The sequence below is a fragment of the Semicossyphus pulcher genome, unplaced genomic scaffold (assembly GCF_022749685.1).
Source record: "Semicossyphus pulcher isolate SPU_LCO1_2020_fin unplaced genomic scaffold, fSemPul1.0.p SCAF_3, whole genome shotgun sequence".
NCBI lineage: Eukaryota > Metazoa > Chordata > Actinopteri > Labriformes > Labridae > Semicossyphus > Semicossyphus pulcher.
The window spans coordinates 28,132,033-28,155,832 of record NW_027211704.1 but is presented as its reverse complement, the minus strand read 5'-3'; the positions used below and the strand labels follow the sequence as shown (position 1 = coordinate 28,155,832).

Below are 23,800 nucleotides of genomic sequence, written 5' to 3'. Positions count from 1 at the left end.
GGGCAGGTTGTACAGTGGGTTTAGAAGAGCTCTTTTATATAGTATATTAGATAGTAGCTTCCATCTGGTAGCTGGAAACAGAGGTTGCTGATTGAGCAGGAGTGAACTTAAACAGTAAGGTTGAAGGCTGTATCACCAAAACAGTGAGCTGAAGTACATTAAGTTGAGTTGATTTGCAGAGTGTCATGATAATTATCTGTGGGTTTGTCACTATGAAGGACTCAATGTAACATGTAGTCATTTTTTTCTTCTGTTAACATGAGGGTCAGTAATTGGATTCTAAATTGAAAATGTATCAAATCATTTTTTAGTTTTTGGACATCAAAAGCAGGATAAAAGATTTTGAGTATTCTTTTCTCTTCAGGCACACTTAGTTGCGCACATCCAAAGAAAAAAAATACTTCAAAGACGACACTGAGTTCCTCACCCGTAGCCTGCAGCTGCTTTATGAGACAGCATGGTCACTGCCAGAGTCGAAGATGACAGAGAAACAACAGAAACAAGTTGTACAGAACTCGATAATCATCCTGCTTCCATTGTCGTGTCAGAAAGGTCCGGAGCCAAAAGGGCCAGAAAAAGGCCTGGACCCCTCGCCAACATTTAATTAAAAACAGTCTTAAAAATGGTTGAAGTCTTTCAAGGCAGGCAATGGAGACTGGTAGAATCTGATGTAAAAAGAGTTTATTGATGTACTGTCCAGCTAACAACAACCTCTGAGTCACCCGGGTTAGACTGACAATGAAGTCTAGGTTTCAATCTTAAAAAACTGCTTAACGCTCCTCCTGTTTTTATGTAAATTCAGCTCAGTGTTGCACCTTTTTTATTATTTTCACCTATTGCTGACTCAGTATTAACTGTATCATGATTTAGGCATTCCAAGGTCGCCTTATCTAATGGTGTCAGTTGCAGGTGTTGTACACCTCCCACATGATGTGCATGTATTCTTCACATGCCAACGCATGCACCCTGCACTGGACACAGCTATCAAGAAGTGCAAGACAGCGTGAATGTCTTTAATACATCAAAGAAATCCTTGAAAACTTTAAAGTGTATGAAAGTATATGATCTTAAAAACACACTGTTACCAGAATATAGAGAGTATGTGCTTTTCAAAGGGAGGTAACATAAATGGAATGGTAAATGGACTGTACTTGTATAGCGCTTTTCTAGTCTTTGCGACGACTCAAAGCTGCTTTTACATTACATATCACATTCACTCATTCACACATTCACACACTGATGGCAGAGGCTGCTACGTAAAGTGCCCAACTGTCAATCAGATATCACATTCATGCCCGTTGGCTATGCCACCGGGAGCAATTTGGGGTTCAGTGTCTTGCCCAAGGACACTTCGACATGTAGCCGGGGATCGAACCTCCGACCTTCCGATTGAAAGACGACCGACTCTACCACTGAGCCACAGCCGCCCCAACATAGAGAATACGTGGAGACGTTTGTTGAATATTACATAGTTTTCTTCACACATCAAATGACAATGGTTTTTCACAAAAATACTTCAACACCATGAATACTCAAATTGTCTTTCAGTTACATTATCATGACCTCAATACATGCACAACATTTCTCAGTTATATTCCAGCTTTATTCCAAAAGAGTGAATTGGAATATGAATATTCAGCAATATTCCTGTTTACATGCAGCTGTATACAGTGTAATCACCCCAGCATAATTGTTACTTGGTTTGTTTACAACACACAGTGCAGACTTTTGACACACAAGAGTCCCATATACTAATTCTGTACTCTGTTCATGTCCAAAGAATTCTCCGAATCAATATGTCAAGTCTCGTTCAGAAAATACCAAAAATGCATAATTTGTGATTTCTAAATGGAATATTCTGTTTACATGCTCAGCTTCAGTTCTGCCCACATGTCTGTGTGCTGCTTACTGTAATGGACCTGTTTTACATTATAGTCAGTGATTAAACTTTTTTATTGATTTCACATGTAAAGTTCCCTGTAAACTAACCTTACCGTGGTTAATTATGGCATACTGACAGTAATTACTATAATATACACTGTCCGTGAGATTAAACTGAATAATAAAGACCTGTATCAAGCTCTTTCATATTCACATTGATTCTTTGCAATTAAAAGATTTCACCTGGAGCGATGAGAGCTTAAATAACAATTGTGGAGAGTCATGGCATCTCTAATTGTTAATATGAAAATATATTGATTAGTACATCTTTTAAAGCCTCAGAAACTCAGAAAGTGTATTTAAAGACAAATGAGCCTAAGGCATCGATTTTTTTCTCTTATTCTCTCTTATTCTTGTTCTTTCATAAAGCAGTAGGAGGAAAATAATTAGGTCTTTTTAGGATTACTGAAACGTGCTCCGACAGTTAAGTTTATTCTTACCCACCTGGGTATGTTGATGAATTGTGTTTGATCTTAAATTGGATGCACATGCCATGCAACTGACAATTTGCATAGAGAAACACCCCGATTAACCTAGAAGTGCTGTGTGACACCACAAACCAACATGCCACTTCTGTCGCGCACACTGTTCTATCGTTATATAAAAAGTTCACTCCACCACTTAGCAAGTGCACGCCAATTTCTGGTTATAAGACACCTCCCTCTGGGTCTGAGTGATTGCAAGGGGTGCCATGGTAGTAGCAGATAGCTGAGGCCTCTCAAATCAAGGTAGATTTATGTATGGTCATCATGCAGACTTACAAAATGATGTTTTATTTTAACAAAAGCCACATCTGCAGCACCTCAATCCAAAAACATACCAAACCTGTTGTGCATCACAAAAGAGTTCTGTGCCCCTTTCAGCCAGCATGCCAATGCTTCTGAGATGTGATTATGTGCTGAGATCATTTTTGGATATTAATTTGATTCATTATTTTTCAGTAGAGGAAGGGGAATGGATTTGGATGTTGCCTTGATGCACACATGCACACAGTTGATTGCCCCAACAGCAATATTCCAGCAGTGACATAAAGTGTTTTCTTAAGTGAAATGTAAGTGCAAGTTGCCTTCTGTGTGTATTGGCTTACTTGTGATCCATTGTACTTTTATGTTGATGTTGATTTTAACCTCATTAAAAAAAGTTTTAGAATTAGAATTTTATTTTATTTTTTTTAAAGTTATAAAATTGTTAACAGGCATAATTTAACACGTGAATCATGCAAAAAGCTGATTAAAGCTGATAAAAGCTGATTGCTCTTCACAACGGCGTTCTCCTGAATAAAAGATTTTATGTATATAAAATCTTTTTAAAGTTTTGCAGTATCAGAGAGTAATGTCTCAAAAATCAGTTGAACTGTGTTTCTGTAGTTTGGGATCTGTTCTCTAGGATTTAATTATTTGTGCCTCTGTTAAATGTGTACATACATTAAACTCCAATCAGCCCAGAAATCAATTTGACACTCTAGGTCTGACTATGTTTCCTCTTACATTCGTTGACTAGTTATGATGCACAGACGATGCTTATTATCATACAATCAAGTCATTGTCAGCGAAGTGATGGGCTCTTCTTGTCGGCTCTCATGTCAGCTGTGGGTTTTTGGTTTTGATTGATGTGAGCTCCCCTCTGGGCGGATATGTGATTGCACAACAGGCTACAGAGGAACCTCCTGCCTTTTGAAGATAGGAAAAATGAAAAGCATAAGTCCCCATAACATCTGGAGCATATCCTCTGTCACCATCATCAGCTTGCGAATGCTTTGCCAGCTCACATGTTGTGACTTGATGCATGTCGACTGAGGCTGTGGATTCAGAGTGATGTTGGCCCATACAAACAGGTTAACTGGGGTGTTGGAGAGGTAAACAGGTGTGAAGTTCAAATCTGTTCCTCTCTCTGAGTGTAGGTGACGATGATATTGATCTAAGATACGGCTACGTTGATGTGACAGGCTCATCAAAGAAAGGCTTATCAGGGAGCAGCTTGAGCGTACTGTCTGGGGGTCATCACTGATTGGTAGACCAAACGGGCCTGAAAATTGAAATGTAATTTCAGATGCCCTTTCTCCATCTCAGTTTGGTTACAAGGATTTAATCTTCGCCCTTCAGGACAACATTTATTCCATGTGAATGCTTTATGAATTAAGGTGGCAAAGCAAGAGCGATGCCTTAACAGTCAGTGATTAAAAGTTCTTCTTGCTTTTCTGCAGAGAAGCGCAAAGCAGCAGAAAGCGCTTTGCTAATTGAGTGGTCTTTGGCCTTGGCTGATATAAGATAGATTCAGGGGGACGATAAATGCCAGTGGCTCATTAAAGTCTTTAGCAGCCTGATTAAACACTGGTGGAGGATGTGTATTTGTGCCGGTAAAAATGGGTTTGTGTGTACAGAAGGCGTAGTTCAGATTGCAGAAGATCTTTGCAGTCTTCCCAATATTGCTGCACCATTGCACTGTGCTCATCAACCTTTCATGTTCCTGATTTCGCTCTGGCTGATGTGATACCAAAAGGACCACATAAATAAGCAGCTGCTATGTAGCATTAGTGAAGATCACTGTAAGATCTCTAAAGCACAGGTAGCACAGAACAAACACTTACAGAGCTAGCAGGGAACGTTCCCATAACATTGGCTAACGTTACCTACAAATTTGAAAATACGTTTGAGAGAAACCATTTTAATCTAATATTCAAAGAACGTTTTAAGGATGTTTATCATTTAAAAAAAAGTTCTTGTAGCGTTAAAACTTTCTAACAAAAAACGTTTTAACTGCAACATTCTGAAGATATTTTCAGGATGTTATTGAGGCCTGGGATGTCAGAATGCCTTTAATAAAACATTTGCTCAATGTTACATAAAAACAAAGGTAGAACATGCTTACTGCAACATTCTGAGGATCTTTTCAGGATGTTAGTATGGCCTGAACTATCAGAACGTGATTTATAAAACGTTCCTGAAGTGTGATTTGAACATTCTCACTGCAACTTTCTGAAAATGTTTTTAGAGAACGTTCTCCTACTATTAAAAACATTGCACGTAACATTCACAGAGCGTTCTTAGAACATAACATTTCTAGCTGGGTACCCTAACCCAACAATCAAAGAAGAACACATTACATTAACTAAGGTTACTGTAAATGTGTGGATTTTTTTTTGCTGATATTTATGTTTCTAGGTCTACTGATTTGTTTTGAGATTTTAGCCATGCTAGCAGCAGTTGGCCAGTCCACCAATATGGTCGAGATAAAAGTATCTAACAATGACAGGGTTGATTGCCTTAATTCTTTGTTGTTGATGAAGCCTACTGACTTTGGTGATCCTCGGACTTTCTTGAGTGAATTATCTAGATATCTGTTGGATGGATTGGCACTGAAATTGGTAGAGATATCCATGATGCAAATTATCATGTCCTGTTTGAGCATAACAGTGGAAACAAGGAAAGTTGTTTTGTTGTGGTCACTACATGGGCTTTGAAAAGTGTTCTGCTGAGAACCTTATGAGGGAATAAATAGACCGACCAGAGAAAATAGTATTAGTATATAAAATATCTCCCGATATGGAGCACTTTGTGAAGGGTTTTTATTTTGGGTAAAGAGAGAGAGGGGGGGTGACATCTTTACGTATGATCCCATCACTAGAATAGATGCATGAACTGTCAAACAATTAATAAATATGGATATGCAGTTAGTAAGTATATCTATAGGATATTGCATTGAGTCCATGGAACACACAAAAAACATTGCCGTCTGTGTGTTGCTTTGCCTCTACAAAGCATGATTTACTTCTGCTACTAGTGACTCAGTGTACACTGCACCACTGATGAGATGCTTCAGCTACCAAATGAGAATTGGTGCCCCTATAGGCAGAGCGCTTCACTGCACAGTGGGATGTGATGAGATCGGATAGGTAACTGGCTTGCAGTGATATTGCAGCACAATAAAGAAACAGATGCTTGAACTAAACCTGCTCTCTGAACATTTGATCAGCTTAGCAGGGGAGGGCTTTGTTTCTTGATATAACCATATGGAAAGGGTTTGGAGCAATGAGAAAACAATGATTGCAATTAGAGCAAAATGTGACACAGGATGTGCATTAGCCATGTAACCAGCCTGCACTGTGTGAATTCTGCCTTCTGTCTTTCAGAACTGGTTGGACCCCTCCAAGGAGATCAAAAAGCAGATGCGCAGTGAGTGTCTTTCCAAGTTGCTGTAATGATGAATAGTTTTAATATTCCATTATCAGTAGCACAGCAAGAACTGATGCAATGTTTTGTCTTAGTCTGTTACATAAAATTCCATCACTTGCATGTAATTACAGCTTTCTTTAGACTGACATGATTGTTAACCTCCCAGCTCTCATTATGCTTTCCCATCAGACTCTCAATGGCACTTTGCCTTTGCTGTCAAGTTCTACCCTCCAGACCCCTCCCAGCTCACCGAGGATATTACCAGGTAGGACGCATCTTTTCCACACACAGACACACTCTTTTAAATGCTTTCTATGAATAAATTGACTTGACTTGACACTGTAACAAATCTCCTCTGGCTGGGCTGTCAGATGCTTTTTAGTGTTAACAAGTGGAGAAATTGCTTACACATGTCAGTTCTGCCTTTTTATTTCCGATAGATGTGTGTTTACATAAAAGTATTGTAACACTTTACATGGCATATTTGCCCCAGTGTCAAAGCAACCCAAATCCCTCACTCTTGTGCGAGGATTAGACCTGGAATGCTACTAACTGCCATGGATTAACTCACTGAATACTTGTTGGAGCTTGCCTCGGATCGGGCTTGTTTGACTGCCAACACCCTCCTCTCCTCCCCTTTTGTCTCAACTGACAGATACTACCTGTGTCTGCAGCTGAGGGATGACATGCTGTCAGGTCGACTGCCGTGCTCGTTCGTCACTCATGCACTCCTGGGCTCCTACACAGTTCAAGCCGAGCTGGGAGACTACGACCTGGATGACCACGGCTCCGACTATGTCAACGATTTCCGCTTTGCCCCCAATCAGACTCGTGAGCTGGAGGAGAGGGTGATGGAGCTCCATCGAAACTACAAGTACAGCAATGTTGTTTAAATTAGACTTTCATCTGTTGAGAAATCTCGGCTGCCGAGTCTTCTGTTGTGTCAAAACACTCCATCATGCATATGCCTGATAAATGCTGGCTATCTGTCACAGAAATGTACACAGAGCAAGTCTTGCCAGTGTGAGACCACCTCACTACACGGTCTTCACGTTGTAATTTTGGTGTTAATTTTTGGCAAATGTCCAAATAAAATGCTTAAAGGATAACTTCGGGATTTTTCAACCTAGACCCTATTTTCCCATGTGTTTGTGTCCATGTGTCCCATGTGTTTCAGGGAGGGAGCACCTGCCGGCAGCCGCGAAATGAGATACAATGTAACTAAACGGGGCACCATGCATACGCCAATATACAGCCACTAAAAGCACTTGTTTTTGCTAGTGACAGGCTAGCTCCCTCCCTGAATACTGGATCGATTTCAATAATTGTTGTCTCCACTAGTCGCTTACACACAAACAAGTGGGAAAATAAGGTCTAGGTTGAAAAGTTATCCTTTAAGGGGATGGATGGGATGAATTTTGAAAAGAAGATCTGAGGCATATCACCAATCTAATTCTGCTCCCACTATGCAAGATTATGGGTTTATTATTTAAAAAGGCCTGTTGATGTTGGTCACCGGCATTAACTTTACTCTGCCCACAGGGGGATGACTCCCGCAGAGGCTGAAATTAACTTCTTGGAGAATGCAAAGAAACTGTCCATGTACGGGGTGGACCTCCATCATGCTAAGGTTGGCTGTTTGCAAAGATATTTCAGTTTGCCTGAAAGGGGATTTTGCTGATGCATACAGTATTGCTCAACAATAATTTCTGCCTCTTTGCTATTCTTTCTTTACTGTAGGATTCTGAAGGGATTGAAATAATGTTGGGTGTCTGTGCCAACGGCCTGCTGATTTATCGTGATAGGCTGAGAATTAACCGCTTTGCCTGGCCAAAGATCCTAAAGATCTCCTACAAGAGGAGCAACTTCTACATCAAGATACGACCGGGAGAGGTATGCAGTTTGGTTTAGAATAATCAAAGCGATGTTGTACTGTTTTTACATTTTACAGTTTGTTTGCTATATGGTAATGCTAGCTATGTCATAGTGTTGTCATCAGGGTTTTCTGAGCTTGGGCTAGAAGACTTCATATTTATAACACAAAGCCTGAGTTGCAAAGTGTTTGGAGATTGAAAGGAGTAGCTATTAACCTAGCAGGGATTTTCACAAAGAGATTCGGTTGGGTTAAATTATTCAAAATGTAGGATCCAGTTCTAAGCTTAATCCAAAAGGCAACTGGACTCGGTTGAAGTTCTTGAAGATGTTTCACCTCTCATCCAAAAGGCCTCTTCAGTTCTAAACTGACTGATGGACAGAGCTAAAAATATAAGCCTCTGTAGGTCATAGGATCCAGTGTTTTCTCAGCTCATAATCCATAATGGGAAAAATGTTTCACACATTAGTTTCTTTAATGGATTAAATAACTAAATTAAACTGTTGGCTTTAAACCTGTTTTGCCTTTGGACAGAGCTAGGCTTGCTGTTTCCGTTAGCTGTACCCAGCCTTTATGCTAAACCAAGCTGACTGTCTCCTTGCTCCAGCTACAGCACATGATTAGCATACAGACATGTGAATGGTATCGATCTTCTCATCCAATTCTCTGTAAGAAAGCGAATAAGCCAATGGCTTTGGATTTTTAGTACAGTAACGGCTGTTTTTCTATCACAGCTGTTTCTGTTCAAAGCCATTGCAGAAATGAATCTGTGGTCAGCTATCCTGAGCTAAAGGCTGTAAAATCCTTTGCTTTATACCTCTAGTTTTGCTGCTCTGCACAGTCAGGGTCTATATTCTGGCCCTCCTCATTGTGCTGTGCAGCACTGCAGCTTATCCCCCATGCTGAGCCTCAGTGTGACAGGCTGTCTGGGCCAGACCCAGTCAAGTGACAGAGCCACACAGGGAGCCTGTGGCCGAGCCAAATAAAGAGCCCCTTTAACAGAGCTGCTGCAGCCACAGCCCGAATAGAGGGGTATAGAGTGTAAATATAGAGCCATGAAATAGTTTTCTCCCCTTTTGCTTCCTGTGTCTTAAAATTGGATATAGTCCTTCCCCTGCCACGATCTGCTTCTTTCTGTCTAGTCGGGACAATCCATGTTCTAAATGTTTTTGTTGTTTAATTCATGCCAGCACAAAGGAAGGACTGTTTTATTGGTCCTTTTCAGTGTTTATGCAAGTATGGATATATAGTGTCCTTTTTACATGAATGTATTAGGTTGCAATAATATTGAGTCCTTTGAGTGTCCTTCAACTAAACAGTGTAAACAATCCTGGTGTTTAACTCTCTATACTTTCTGCCCATTATTCCTCTGTCTTCTCTCTTCTCGCTACTCAAGTATGAGCAGTTTGAAAGTACCATCGGTTTTAAGCTTCCTAACCATCGAGCTGCCAAGAAGCTATGGAAGGTCTGCATTGAGCATCACACATTCTTCCGGTGAGATCTGGTGTCTTGGTTAAAAGTTCCCTGTTCAACGTCTACAGAGGCAAACAAAACATTCTCATGTGTAGAGCTATGTCAGGAGAATCCACTTAGTCTAAGTAGTTACTTAGTCTATAATATCCTAACTATAGCTCATATTACTTTCATGGCCACCTTGCCCTTACTGTTTATCTTGTGATAAATACTAATTTAGCTTTCTAGGAGGGTGCAGGAGCTACAAGGAAACAATTCACACATAGAAGGACCATGGACATGCCAGGCTGTGCAGCTGGCATGTTGACATCAGTAGATCTTTACACTATGTAAAAATAAGATTAACCTTTAATTTATAGGTTTAAGGATTGAAGGACCAAATGAACATGGCTGCTATAAAGCACTGAGTCAGCAGAAACAAATGAACATGGAAAGTTGACAGATTTCAGACAAAGGTATAATAAGTAGGATTTTTCCTTGCATTTCATCAACAACACATTCAAACTGGGCCCCTCCTCCTGGGCTCTTCATCGACAGAAGCTCACTCTCACTCTCACTCTCTTGTGTGAGAACACGCCCACCCCGCCAAGCTAACACCGACAGCATCACGCTTACTTTTGTAGGAAAATCATACTTATTATACCTTTAAGCTTAACATCCACAAATCTGTCTTTGCATTGCTGCTTTTTCTTACATGACATTACCATTTTTGTGTTCACAGGCTAGTGTCTCCAGAGCCTCCTCCTAAGGGCTTCTTGGTGATGGGTTCCAAGTTCCGGTACAGTGGAAGGACACAGGCTCAAACTAGACAGGCCAGCGCTCTCATAGACAGGCCTGCTCCTCACTTTGAACGTTCCACCAGCAAGAGGTACCTGCTGTCCAGGAGCTTGGATGGAGGTAAGAGCCAAAATAGGTCCACAATAAATCTTTTTATGGATGTGTGTTTTTGAACCAGTATTCAGCTTTGATATGGACCCTTTAAAGGAACAGTTTGTCCAAAGGTAAAAATTAACCAGTATTCACCTCTTAAGCTCAGTGAATAAAAACTTAGATGTCTTTATTAAATCAGTACAAAAACAACATGTAAAAGCAGCAAGTTAGGGTTTTATTTTTCTTTGTACAGTCAGACTAGCTGTTTCCAACTATCTCCAGTTTTTATGCAGAGCTAAGCTAATTTGTCACATTCACACACTCTAATTCTCACTCAGTATCTCCAGATCAGTCCCAGTACCAACCACTTTAGGTAGGAAGTGGTAAATGGTAAATGCACTGCACTTATGTCGTGCTTTTCTAGTCTAGCAACCACTCAAAGCACTTTTACACTACATGTCATATTCACCCTTTCACTCACACATTCATACACTGATGACAGAGGCTGCTGCATAAAATGCCATACCGTCAACCAGTACTAATCACATTCCCCATGATGGCTATGCCACCGGGAGCAGTTTGAGGTTCAGTGTCTTGCCCAAGGACACATCAACATGTAGACACAGCAGTCAGTGATTAAACCTTCTGATTGAGAGACGACCAACTCTACCACAGCCACCTATAGGTTAGCATCGTTAGAGAAGCTTCACAAAAAATGAACTCCTTAGGTTGGTTTTAAAGAGTGAGGGATCTTAAGGTGCACCATCTGTCTAAGCAACTTATATATTTATGCAAATCATTTAAGATCATGGTAATGTATGCGTGCCTGCACATTACGACAGGGATTTATGAGTCAGTCAAAATAACTTGTGTGTTTATTCCTAATTCATGTACTGCTCTCTCCTCTCTCATTATGCATAACATGCAGTCAACTTGCAGTTTTGTAATAATTATAATGATCAAGCATTTCCATTACTGTGACAACTGTGAACACATCTATACACAGAGTATTGTATCTGGTATTAACAGAGAGAGAGGAGCATAAAGCAGACTGCCATGTGTTTGACACACATAAAAGGCAAATCAAAGGGCTTACTGTAATTGAGTCCATAGGGCAGGCAAGAATGGAACATCTTAAAAAACAACAAGGTCCAGAATAAGAAGAAGAGATTCCCACTAGAAATTATGTTTGAAGACACACTGGCCTCGAAACCAAGTAGACAAAGACTAAATCAGTGGGAAGGTGAGGGTAATTAGGTACAGGTTAGAGAAACCAGACTCAGTTGAAAACAGTAATTAGTTCTGTTGGTTTGTTTGAAAATTGTGACACACTATAACAGTTTAATTTAAACTTTGACATGTCCCCTAAATAATAGTTTTAAACCTTTGTTACCAGCAGAGTTCTCTAGGCCCGTATCAGCCATGTGTGAGAACCACGATGACCTTTCCCACCGCAGCATCAGCGGACAACGTCGCCTCCACAGCCCCTCTGTGGACGAGCAGGAGACCGAGCTGGAGCCCAGTTTGGAGCAGGACGAGGAGGACAAGGACGAGGAGCAGGGCCTGGAGACAGACCAGGACAAAGATTATGACGGCGATGTCACTCCAAGCAAAAAGAAAGAGATCATGGTAGTAAAGATTTCAGTAACAAGAAATATTAAGTTGCATATTAAGTCATTAGTATAACTCAATAGGTAGTCAGGCCCTTTTAAGTCCTTATAAGATATTAATACTATATATAATCCTAATACTACTATTATGCGGAAAGGACACTATATTAGTGTTAATAATAGCATTTTAAACCTGTTTATTGTTAGATTGTGAGACATTCATCAGCGCCTATAAGAAACTTCATCAGTTTGTAAAAGCGAGGTTAAATTGTAATAAGTCTATAGTTAATAAAGGCATACATTTGTTTTAATTAATCTTAAAGTAAGGTGAGTTAGTTACACTCAATGCATTGTTATTATAGATTCCCTGAAAATCTGTAACTTTTTTGTGAATCAAATTTTAGATGATTAAAACATTCTTTTATTATAAGATTATGACCTGCATGTGACTTTAGCCAACATACAGGCGACTCCAGCCTTGGTGCAGGGAGATAGCGTAGGCTGCAGGGGTGCTGATGTAAATAATGCAGAACATGATTCTCAGGGCAGTAGTGGCTTATCCAGCATTGGCATAGAGCTGTGGTGACTGTAGCAAACGTAGCATTTACTAACTCTTACTCTTTCACTCCTATTCATGCAGGCTTATATGCTTATACTGCACTGCTCACAAATCCTGCTGACAGCTTTGTAGTTTTTAACCCCTTGTCATCATGCTGAGAAAATGCAAACTCAAGCCTAGCGCTCTGTTGCTAACATGCTTTTTCCTTTTTTAACACTTGCTGGCGATAAGGACGAGGCTGGGTCACCAGTTGACAGTAAACAGGAGGTATTTGGTGTCTGGTGATTTGGTCTGTCTGTGTATATTCCTGTCTTTATCCATCATTCATTATTTCTGTTTTCCAGTTGTCTTATTGTTTATCAATGTCTCTGCCTGTCTTCCGCTGTCTAACTGTGGCAGTCAACACTGTTGTCATAGAATAACAGTGCTGCATTGCACCATATAAGCAAGAGATGCTGCAAACTTCTTGTCATGACTTATTTGTCAGTTATTAGTTTTGGTACAGAGATGAGTACACTGGGGAGAAGTTTCAACTGAATCATAAGAAAACAGTTATGAGAATCATATTTCTGTCTTGATTTCACGATTGGTAAGAGTAGCCATGAAAGATTAAAAAACCTCCTCCTCTGGGGTCACAGTAGCTCACAGAAAATCCACTTTTATGCTGATGGTATGTTTGCATGCCAGATCACACTTTGTTAAATTAAAAAACATTTACTGGGTTGTGATTTCAAATCATTTCTAAATTTGCCTTGGCATGGAAACAAGCAGCTAATTCTAGCCCTCCAATTTGTCTGTCTGCCTGCCTGTCCTCTCACTGTCTCGCCTTCTACCATCGTTTCTCTGCATCTGACCTTGTTCCTGCACTCTCTGATCCTGCACTCTTCACCTCTGACCCCTGTTGTGCTGGCCCATTCTCCTTCCCCAACTCAGCTATCTCAGTTGGACTGGGAGACCACTCCTCGGCATAAACAGGAGGTACAGGTCCTTGTCTTCAGCCCTTTTGCTTTTTTTCGTGTGTACTGCTGTTCCTCTGCACCTCCGGTCTTCAGGGGCTTTTTACAGATTGAGATTTGCCTTCATCTGATTCCTTGGATCAAAGGATATTTTAGGATTTCTTTTAGAATGTCATAAAGGTTTGAAACATCTGACATCTGTGAGAAAATCATACTTAAGTAAAACTACAGAAGTATTATCAGCTATATGTACATTAGCATTTATGCAACCTTCAAGTACCACTTGAGAATGTAAGTCAAAATGAGGTCAAATCAACTGCACTTTATTTTCTTCCCATTAAAGATTAAAATGGTTAAGAGAAAAACTACAATAGAAACAAAAAATTCTAATTTAAAATAGTGTATTGGACTGAGACAATTTACAATATTTGTATAATTATTGTATCATTAATACTGTTCCATCAATGGTAAAAGCTAATTTTACTGATGCTGGTAAAGGTAGGAGAGTTTTATGTTTTTTGTATACAGTAAGGTTCCCTAGCTTGGGGCGAGTTTCTGGAAATATTGTATATTCTGACTTCCATATTTATATGAAATCATCTTAGAAAATTAGAAAGGAAATGTCTCTGGATGTTTGGAACTGTAAATCATTTAAAGACATCTTGAGCAGGACAAGATGCCCCGACTAAACCTTTCTTGCAAGTGGACCACAAGCCAAAAGTTTGGGAACTAATATTTTTAACCTCTATCTATAAAATATGAAATCTCAAAGAACAGGTTCAAAGTTTTTCACGTCAGTCTCAAAACAATAGTCAGTCACTCTGAGCACTGACATTGCTTTTCTTATTGTTATCATTCCTATTATTTATTCTGTCTGTGAAGAGATCTCCCTACATTGCTTTCACTGAAACTGATGACTGCTAACATCCAAAGTCCGTGTTTTATGAAAAAATAAGTTTGTCTTTTTAATACGAAACCTTAGCATTCTGACAAAAACAAATTAACTGGATATCTTCTAAAGCATCTGTTTCTTTAGTATAAGATTCCCTCTTTGTGTTTCCACAGGCAGTGGTCCCTTGTTGAGCGAAGTAGAGGGATAGTTACCCAAAGAGCGAAATAGCTGACTGTAACACTTGCAGGTAGCCACTAGAACTCAAACGTCCTAAGCCTTTACTTAGATGAACTTGGGATTTTTATACAGATGGAGTTTGTCCCTTTAGATTTTGTCCTACAACCATTCCTTCAAGACATTTTATGAAGGAATAACTTAATGGCCGGTATTAACATGAGGATCGATTACAGTAAGTAGGAACTGTTGCTTAAAGATTTTTTATGTTTAAAAAAACTAGAAACTATTGCTATCATAAAATAAATCTAATTGAGTAAAAGTATGTAAATTTGAATGTTGTGGTATAGCGATATGAAGTAGCTGAAAAATACTTCAGTAAATGTTGCACGCTCCTTTCTTCTAGTGACTGTGATCATCTCAAACAAACTAAATAAATACAGAATTTAAACACTTACAACAAAGTTAAGACATTTTACATATTCATTGTATTATTCATCTATGCTGCAGTGAGTGCTTTTATTGTCTTGCTAATTCGAGTCTTTAAAACTACTTCAGTTGAATCTATAATTGTTTGTTTTCTGTGAGCATCAACACCATTTATGTCCATTTACTTCATCACATAATAATAAAACAACAGCATACTCTCTGGTTCACAAAGTGTGTGACATCCAATCTTCTCCTGTGTATACTCAGTTTCTCACATTCCGTTCAGTCATGCATATTAGATGTGTTGATGTGATTGTCGGCATTGAAACAGATTTTGACGTCCAGCTGATACATGTCGTCTTCTCTTTCCGTCTTTGTTTGTATTCTCCTCTAGTTTCTGGACAAGTCGCAGGACGTCTTGCTGAAGCACCAGGCCAGCATCAATGAGCTGAAGAGAACCCTGAGGGAGCCCAACAGCAAGCTGATGAACCGCGAGAAGCGTCTGTCAGCCACCTCCCCAACAGGCACCCCAGAGAAGAAGGCTGTGAGTAGGGGGGAAGTGGGGGAGAGGGGTGTGGGGGTTCTCTAAGGTCAGCTATGGTCATGCTTGACAATCCATGAAATGGCATTGATATTTTGCTAGCCTCTGTCAGGTAAAAGAGTGATGTTTTTGTTGCACAGAGACACAGTTAGCCACTTTCATGTTTCCTCCTTTCATTGTCTGTTAATTATTCAAGACTGAAGATAAACTCTGCTCTGGTATAAGTTAACAAACAACAGCAATGAGCAAAGACTGGAAGTTATGGTTTTTTAATTTCTTTTCTACAGGCAGTTCTTTACACAGACTTTTAATTCTGCAGTTTATTTTAGGACGTGTATGACGGACTGCATTCTGCCTCTCTCTGGTATACCAGAATAATTCTGTGTACCTCAGAGCTACTTAAAGATGATTGACAAGTGACACAGAAAGAAGCATCTTGATGAGATTAGTTTCAAGATGATTTTTTGAGATACACTCAATGTGAAGCACTTAAGAAATGATAATCACTTATCTCCTTGATTGCCTAACATTGACACAGTTTTCTTTCTGCCAGATCACGAAAATCTCTCCAGCTTTGATCACATTTTGGTAAATTAGGCTTTTGATGAGCACTGAGATTGCAGTCATGACATAGAACAGTTTTTGCTCCTCAGACAAAATCTCATCTACTGTCTGGGATGATCAGATTATGTCCCTAGAATGTCAAACGTTGCTGCAGAAAGTCTGTTCAGTGTTTTACTCCAGGGAAAGGGGAGGTGAGAAGTATAATTCTGTTTGACTGACAGTCGGAGGCTGGGAAAGTCTCTGTGCTCTTCACTGTTTCTGGGAGATTCACTCGAACTCAACTCTTTGATGGAGTTATTTGCAAATATATTTGCATTGCAAATGTCTGCTGATTTGGTGCAGACTTGTTGGCTGTCAGGTACAAAGGATTACCTGTTTTTTTTTATTTTAGAGTTCATTAAAAACTTTGGAAAGAATATTTCAATTACGTTCTGGTTGCACATTCTCTCTGCCTTTGCCATTTTCTCTCCCTTTTGCATGAATTGGTTTACTGTGCATCTTACTAATTAACTCCCTCATGTTGAGTCTGAGCTCTAACAGCTGTTCTTACTTTTCTGTTAAACCCTCTCCCTGCTTCGTGTCGGCCAGTCGCTTGGCCGAGCAGTGGGGAAGGACACTGTTAACAACCTGTCTGTTGAGGGCTTCGTCCAGAAGACTCTGGTGACTTCACCTGAGGTTGCATATCTCTCAATATTTCTCATTCATCAAACAGTTTACCATTTCTAACTTAGTGGTTTGGTGAAACACACCACCTTCTGTCTATTATTATCACTTACATATCTATTTAAGAAAATACTACAACATATTGTACGATCATCTTTCAACGCAAACTCAGGTTTTCCAAAACTTCCCCATGTACCATTCTAGCTTATTGTTCCCTTTTCTGTGATTCAAATCAATGTGTAGACTTTATTGTTTGCAGCGGCTGTGCTTGGCATGTCTAACTGTGTTTAATCTATACCAACATGTAGGGCTCTGAAGAGTGGGTATTGATTGAAAAACAAGAAAGTTATCAGCAGGACCATGACCAGAAGGCTGAAGAACAGAACAAATCTCTCACACATGATTCCTCGTGGGAGAAAATGGAGCTGAAAAAAGAGATAGACATTACCAAGATGATAAATAAAGAGGTAACGGGCTATGACAGGAAAGAAATGAAAAGCCATATTGATGAATTTCCATCAACAAAATCACACAGAGAGGCAGATATCTGCTCTGAGCCTCAGCAAACAAACAAAAGTCGTTTTGTGATTCAATTATCTGAGAATGCAGACTCGTTTCAAGACAAATCTCAAAGTAAACAATCTCAAGCCTCAGACCCTGAGGCAAGCAGCGATGTGGCCCCGGGCTCGCGCCAGATAAAGGAACACAAAGCTTCAAAACCACGGAAAAAGAGAAGACCCCAGAGCTTAAATCTGGGAATGCCTACTGAACTCATCCGCAGGAAAGAAGGAAGTGATTCTACTGGAGAAGAAAACGAGGGCTCAGACTCTGACAACACCCCAGAAAAAAACTCAAGAACAGGAAATCATTGTGAACCATCACCAGTAGTGATGATAAAGGCTGATCAGGGATCAGAAAAGGATCAGCCTGTCAGGGTCTATACAGACAACAAACAAGAGGAGATATCAAAAGGAGAAATCATGGAGGTCTACCCTCAAGAAACAGAGCAGGTCAGGAGAAAGGTTGGTCAGGTTGGAACAGCGGACACCACTTTAGGCTCAGTGAACGGACCTGGAAAGATAGAACATGACAGTTCATTTGCAGGTGTTAAAGGGGATAGTTTGATGAAGGTGCGAGGAAAGGGCTTTATTGACAACAAAGAGCTAGCAGAGGTGAAACTGCGACAGGTCAGGACTCATGAGAGGAAGATCAGTAGTTCTGGGGCAGAGGATATTGAGAGTTTCCTGGGAGACAGAGGTCAGAGGACGTCTCTGCACCGAGCATCGGGCAGCTTCCAGTCGGAAATCACCAGGATTGTACCTCTTAAGCCAGAGCGGTCAAAGAGCGTGGCATGTAAGGATGAAAGGGATAGGACCGGACAGGAAGAGCCCACACGGGTCCTCAGAAGGGAATACCGCTGGTCGGTTGGCTCTCCAGAGGGACCCTCAGACCTTAACTGGACCGACGTCTCCACTTTCCATCCAGCATTCGCAGCAGATCTGGAGGGTTTCGCTAAAACCGAACATCCTGATGACAGCTATCAATCTGGTAGAGGACCTACAGAGAGTCAGTCGTTCGGCTCAAAGATTTCAGCGCTTTCCAAAACGGCTCCCCCAGCCCCGCCAGTGAAAACACAGAAGGCCAGGGAGTCTGGACTTATACTGCGGAACAGCCGTAATGCAGGCAGGGAGCCGAGCCTGGACGCAGCCAAGAAGAGACACTCGGTAACTCTGCTTGGCATCTGCTATTCAGTCATTGGAAATAAAGCATCGCATGAGCTTCAGACAGACTTGCACGCCATTTTTCTTTTTTTCTACGTTTTCAGTGACTTGAAACACTCATCCATCTCTCCTGTTCGTGCCTGTATGAAGGAGGCGGAGCGGTACTTTTGCTCCGTCTTGTGGCAAAATCCAATCCAAAAGTTTGGACATTTTCCCATATGGTAACCCAATTTACCCCCTCCCATTGCCCTCAACATGCACCACACTGTCTGGCAAATCTGTACAGCTCACCACTGGCTGTGAGAGTTAAAGGAAAAAAGACAAAAATCAATATCTGATGTTTTGGTTGCCGGTTTGTCTTTGCCTTCTCTAACTTGTGAGCTTCAAATTTCTTTCCAGCTCACGTTGTTCTCTGCCAGAGGGTGGCAAGGAAAGAAGGGCTTACATATTATCATCGCTCTGATGATTTTTGCACATCTCCGTTCCAAAATGGAAATACAAAAATGATTGACTGCATACTAATGTCACAAATTAAATCCTTGTTAGGAAAGGGTAAAGGTACTGCATCCTTTATTTTGTCACAGACAGCTGTTATATCCCAAAATAAAAGAGCATAGAACTGGTTAGCACTGAAATGATGAACTTACGTCAACAGAATCACAAAATGTCTCTTAATTCTTCAGACTGGTGATAATAATTCATAAATCAGATGATTTACACTTCTCTACCCCTTCTAGAATGCTAAGTGGTTTTACAGACACATTGGTTCCTCAAACTGTGAAACCCCAGCAGGCAGTGAGCAGCCAGACACCACAGCTCAGTGCCCGACACAGTCAGATTTGCTGCTTTCATTTCACTGTTGGTATCATAAGGAGCTTGCACGCGTTTGGCACTGGAATGAAAGAAATTTGAAGTGAATAGACATGACAGCTTTCATCATTTCCCACCTTTTCATCTGAGTCAAGCTCTTGCATATATTGGATTAAACAGGCATGAGAGGAGGTGTTGCGTACCTCTCACTGGCGAGTGACAATCATATCAAGATCAGATTGAACTCGAGGAGTGTGGGAAAATATTAGGTGCTCCTCCAAACATGTGGACCCACTTGCACTGTCAATTTAAGAGGCTTTGAAATGCATCCGGCACCTTTTATTGGGCATTTAACATTATTATTTGACATACCAACAGTCCCTTGTTGAAATTCAAGGTGCGTAGTGTTGCAACACTTTCTCAGTTGTTCAATGATGCTATGCTAAAAACCTGCTCATTATACAAACAGCATGATTCTCTTGTCCTGCCTCTGCTAATTCTAACAAATAAACCAGGCTGTAGATGTTTCGTTTGTAGTAAACTCACCTGTCTTTTAAAATGTAGTAGTGTAGTAGTGCTTGAAATTTGTGCCTGAGTACATTTGAACCTGGCTGGATCTAACAGACCCAGTGGGCTTAGATCAAGTCTGGCTGAATTTCTCACCTAAACTTGGGTTAAAAACATCAAAACATTATTTTTAGTGATTTTTTGAACCATTAGCTACTTGAAAGTGTGTGGCTACATTTAGATTTTGAGCCTCACCGAGCAGTATACCAAGATCCAAGTTTAGGTTGCTCAGAACTCACTGGGCTCATATTTCCAGGCCTCTGTCAAGCTCTGCTGTTAGGATTTCTGTTAGTGTGATGGCCTGTCAGTCTGCTGGTCACTTCAGCTTGTGCTAACCTTTAGATGCTCTCTGCTCTTTCCTCTGCTTCCCCCTGCAGGAGCCTGTTTCGACTCCTGCCATTTATGAAGAGCCGTTTGCTGATTTCAAGGTTACTCTTTTGTATTTAAACCCACCGTCATATTCTCTACACACCATTTCTTTTCCTCTCTGCACCCCCCATGGGTAAACTGCATGCATCTTTACCAGCTGCAGTTCCTTCTGACATATACAGTATAAAAATAGCCAAAATCTATGGACTGTTAATTTTCACTGGCTACTCAGCTGCCCTCATCAATAAGCATGATCAGATTTTGAATTCAATCTCCCTTGTGATTGACTATTGCTGGCATGATCTGTTTTTTTCTGTGATCTCATTAACTATTGTACTTGTAAATAATACAAGGGGCATGACTTTAAATTGGCTGCCTCAGGGATTCATTTTTAATTAGATAGTTATCCACCTTTATGGCCTTGAAACAGGGTTATTTTCTCCTGACCCCTCATCATGGGTTGCACAGAAGTTCAGTCGATCTGTTTTCTGTGGTTTTTTTTCATTGCTTTTTCGAAATCCATTCGGTTAAACATAAGAAAGCAGCTACTACAGAAGCTATGGACTTGATAATAAAAGGGTTTCAACTTTTCAGGCTAATTTTGGAAATATGCAAAAGATCGAAATGCTGATTATTCATTTTGTGTATAAAAAAAGTTCTAGAAATTCTATGTAGAATTTATGTTCTCATCCCTCTGAGTGTCCCAACCTCTAGTTTCAGAGCAAAAGTTGTAATTAAAGGTATAATGAGTAGGATTTTTCCTTGCATTTTGTCAAGAACACATTCAAACTGGGCCCCTCCTCCTGGGCTCTTCGTCACCAGAAGCTCACTCTCACTCTCTCGTGCGAGAATACGCCCACCCCACCGAGCTAGCATCGACAGCTTCATGGTTAACTTTGCGCTAGCATGCCATCTGCCGGTAAGCTTGTCCTACCTGGTATGAGGCACCTACCTGTCCGACCGAAAAAGGCCAACTCTGCAACGCTCTTTTACCCCTTTCGCCGGTCTGAATGGGGCCCAGTTGCTAATTTGAACCTCTCCCACACTCACCTATATGCTGTGATTGGCTCAGGGAACCACAACAGCATCACACCTGAAAACATTCCGTGCAAAGCAAAACAATAGAATAGATGCAGAGGAAAAGGTCTCACAGGGGTCTGCACACACACTCACCAACACACGTTTTAGAGGCCCATTAGTGATGATTTATATTATTATTAATATTATTATTTGTAAAAGTCTATATTTTATTTTTCTAGGACCAATCCAACTGATTATACCTTTAAGCCCTATTCCTAATCCTCTGTTAACTTTGCACTCTTGATATTATTGTGTGCTCAATGGTTTCTACATTTGTAAATTCGAGATACACTGTACAATTGCCTTCAGTTTGGATCCTCCCTGAATTTCAGCAAATACGCAACCTTCAAACAGTAGGATGATACATCCATTCCATTCCATGTCATTTTCACCATGCCTCCGTATGCAGTTGTGTAACCTTAGAGTGGTGATACTGTGTGTGTACCTGGTCCAGAAGGAGCTGGGGGACAGGAGGCCCCAGCCGATCATTACCTCAGAGGAAGAGCAGGAGCGGGACACGGTGGCATGCATGAGGGAAACCCACCTGGGCATTGAGCGCAAGTGCTCCAGCATGACAGTCAGTTCCACGTCCAGCCTGGAGGCCGAGGTCGACTTCACCGTCATCATGGACCTCCATTCTGGCGCGGATGAGTTCTCAAAGGGCATGTGTGAGCTGGGAGAGAGGGAGCGACAGCCCGAGGTGGGCCGGGAGGACTTTGAGGAGACCTCCAGGTTCTACTCTGCCCGTCTAATGGGCTCCCGGGACAAGTCTCCCATGGATGAGAAGCTTCCTGAGGAGGGAGCATATCATGAGGTAGACAGATGAATGTATTCATCCTTCATTATCATCACCCACCGGAAACATCCTGCCTGGTTGGACTTTGTGCCATAACTTCCTCAAGTTCATTATTTAATTATTTTAATAATTATGTTTTTGGTGTTGGACCAATCCCATTGTTCCTTCTGTTACATTTTTTTCTTTTTTTAATTCACTGTATATTTGATTTGGTCATTTATACTCCTATCACCCATTTATTTGAGTTGGTGAGAGTTTTTTTAATGCTGCTGCATCATCATTCGCATGTTGTCGTGAAGCCTAACAACCCAGTATAAAACCCTGTATTTGCTTTTGTTCCTTAAGGTGACTGTGTTCAAACTGTTTTAATTATGCTGCTCGTAAGCAACACATCTTTTTTCAAAGGTCTTCAGAGGTCTGAACATATTGCTTGATGTTGTTTGACTGAACTGTACTTATTGTGTTTCATGCAGCCTCCTGTGGCAAAGAAAGACCCCAGTGCTGTCACTGCAGCCCATATGCTGAAGAGGTCGGACACCAAGACGGAGAACCATACGAATGGTTCAGAGAACATCATGAATGTCTCACCACAGGTAAAACAACAATAAGAAAACCATACTATAAGCAATTTGAACAAACTTTACTATACTGTCATTTAAAATATCTTGAGAACAATAGTCATCATAGGATCGATCCCATCAGTCAGCGCACAAATGGACTTGCCATGAATAATTTAACATTTTGGCAGAGCTCTGAGGTTAGGACTTGATTAGGAGAAAGCTCTTTCTTTGTGCCTTGGTGATGAGAAGGCCCAATTCCCTGGATGGAGATGACATAATAGCATCATTATGGAGTGATTAGAGTATTGACAGTGCATTAATGAGGATGATGAAAGCAGGTGCGAATCCCATTCATCTCCATAGGCAATGATTTTAGAGCTGGCTGGCTCTCCCACATGTGCCTTATTAAAATGTAATTATTGCTGGGCTTTTTAGCCATTCAGATAATGCTGTGGATGAACTCAGGCAATCATGTAGAGCCTTTGAAGTGCCAAATCAGTGTTGAGTCAAAGATGTCACAGAAAGACTGAAACCTGTGCATGTGTGTGCGCATCTGCAGCAAATGGAGGATGATGTCATGGGTAGGCAGACAAAGATCTCCAGCACCAGCATTTTTCAGCCAGCAGAGGGAGCCATGTCACATCTGTCGAGTTTCCAAACAATAGCACAAAGGCTTGATTGCTGCCAGCAGTCTGGCCTTAAATTTGAGTAGCACTGCCAGACTGTGGTAATAGAAATTTGTTCAGCTTTAGGATTACTTTCATAAACAATTCATCAAGTAAACACATGCTGTGCTTGACTGTCAGTCATGGCCAGAAATATGTTGTAAGCACAAAACCCTTTATAACTCATGTTGGCAAAAGCTTGTATGGACTCCAATTAGATAGAGCTTAAGAGATTATATCATATTTTCTTTAAATTTCTCTGTTGTATGACACTTTTGGCAAATAACGCACATGACAGACATTTACATAAGTCCTCTAAGTATAGGAGTGAGGCTTTTAAAAGGGGTAAAAATACAAAATCCCTATCGTAAAATGACTTTCACAGGCAGTGAAACATTCTCTCTCAATTCAGTACGCTCCATGCAGTTTTGACATGTACTGTACTAACCCTGCTCTCAACATGTGTTGGTGAAAGTCATCATGTGTTGATGTTTTAGGTCTTGTTTTGGTTCACA

General features: G+C 40.7%; 1 protein-coding gene across 3 annotated transcripts in view; it reads left to right on the top strand.

The window, feature by feature from the left end:
* LOC138606300 (band 4.1-like protein 1) overlaps nt 1-23,800 on the top strand; it is a 92,555-nt gene that overhangs the window by 59,275 nt on the left and 9,480 nt on the right. Inside the window, exons 5-19 of one of the 3 annotated variants that reach the window (XM_069678765.1) lie at nt 6,071-6,113; nt 6,303-6,378; nt 6,769-6,987; nt 7,656-7,743; nt 7,854-8,006; nt 9,383-9,480; nt 10,181-10,356; nt 11,726-11,958; nt 12,730-12,765; nt 15,344-15,493; nt 16,643-16,729; nt 17,026-17,184; nt 20,193-20,243; nt 21,719-22,078; nt 22,534-22,653. In XM_069678765.1, coding sequence (XP_069534866.1) covers nt 6,071-6,113; nt 6,303-6,378; nt 6,769-6,987; nt 7,656-7,743; nt 7,854-8,006; nt 9,383-9,480; nt 10,181-10,356; nt 11,726-11,958; nt 12,730-12,765; nt 15,344-15,493; nt 16,643-16,729; nt 17,026-17,184; nt 20,193-20,243; nt 21,719-22,078; nt 22,534-22,653 — 2,049 coding nt within the window. Of the gene's footprint in view, nt 1-6,070; nt 6,114-6,302; nt 6,379-6,768; nt 6,988-7,655; nt 7,744-7,853; nt 8,007-9,382; nt 9,481-10,180; nt 10,357-11,725; nt 11,959-12,729; nt 12,766-15,343; nt 15,494-16,642; nt 16,730-17,025; nt 18,442-20,192; nt 20,244-21,718; nt 22,079-22,533; nt 22,654-23,800 lie in introns of all 3 variants that reach the window. The other 2 variants (XM_069678764.1, XM_069678766.1) reach the window with 2 other exon arrangements.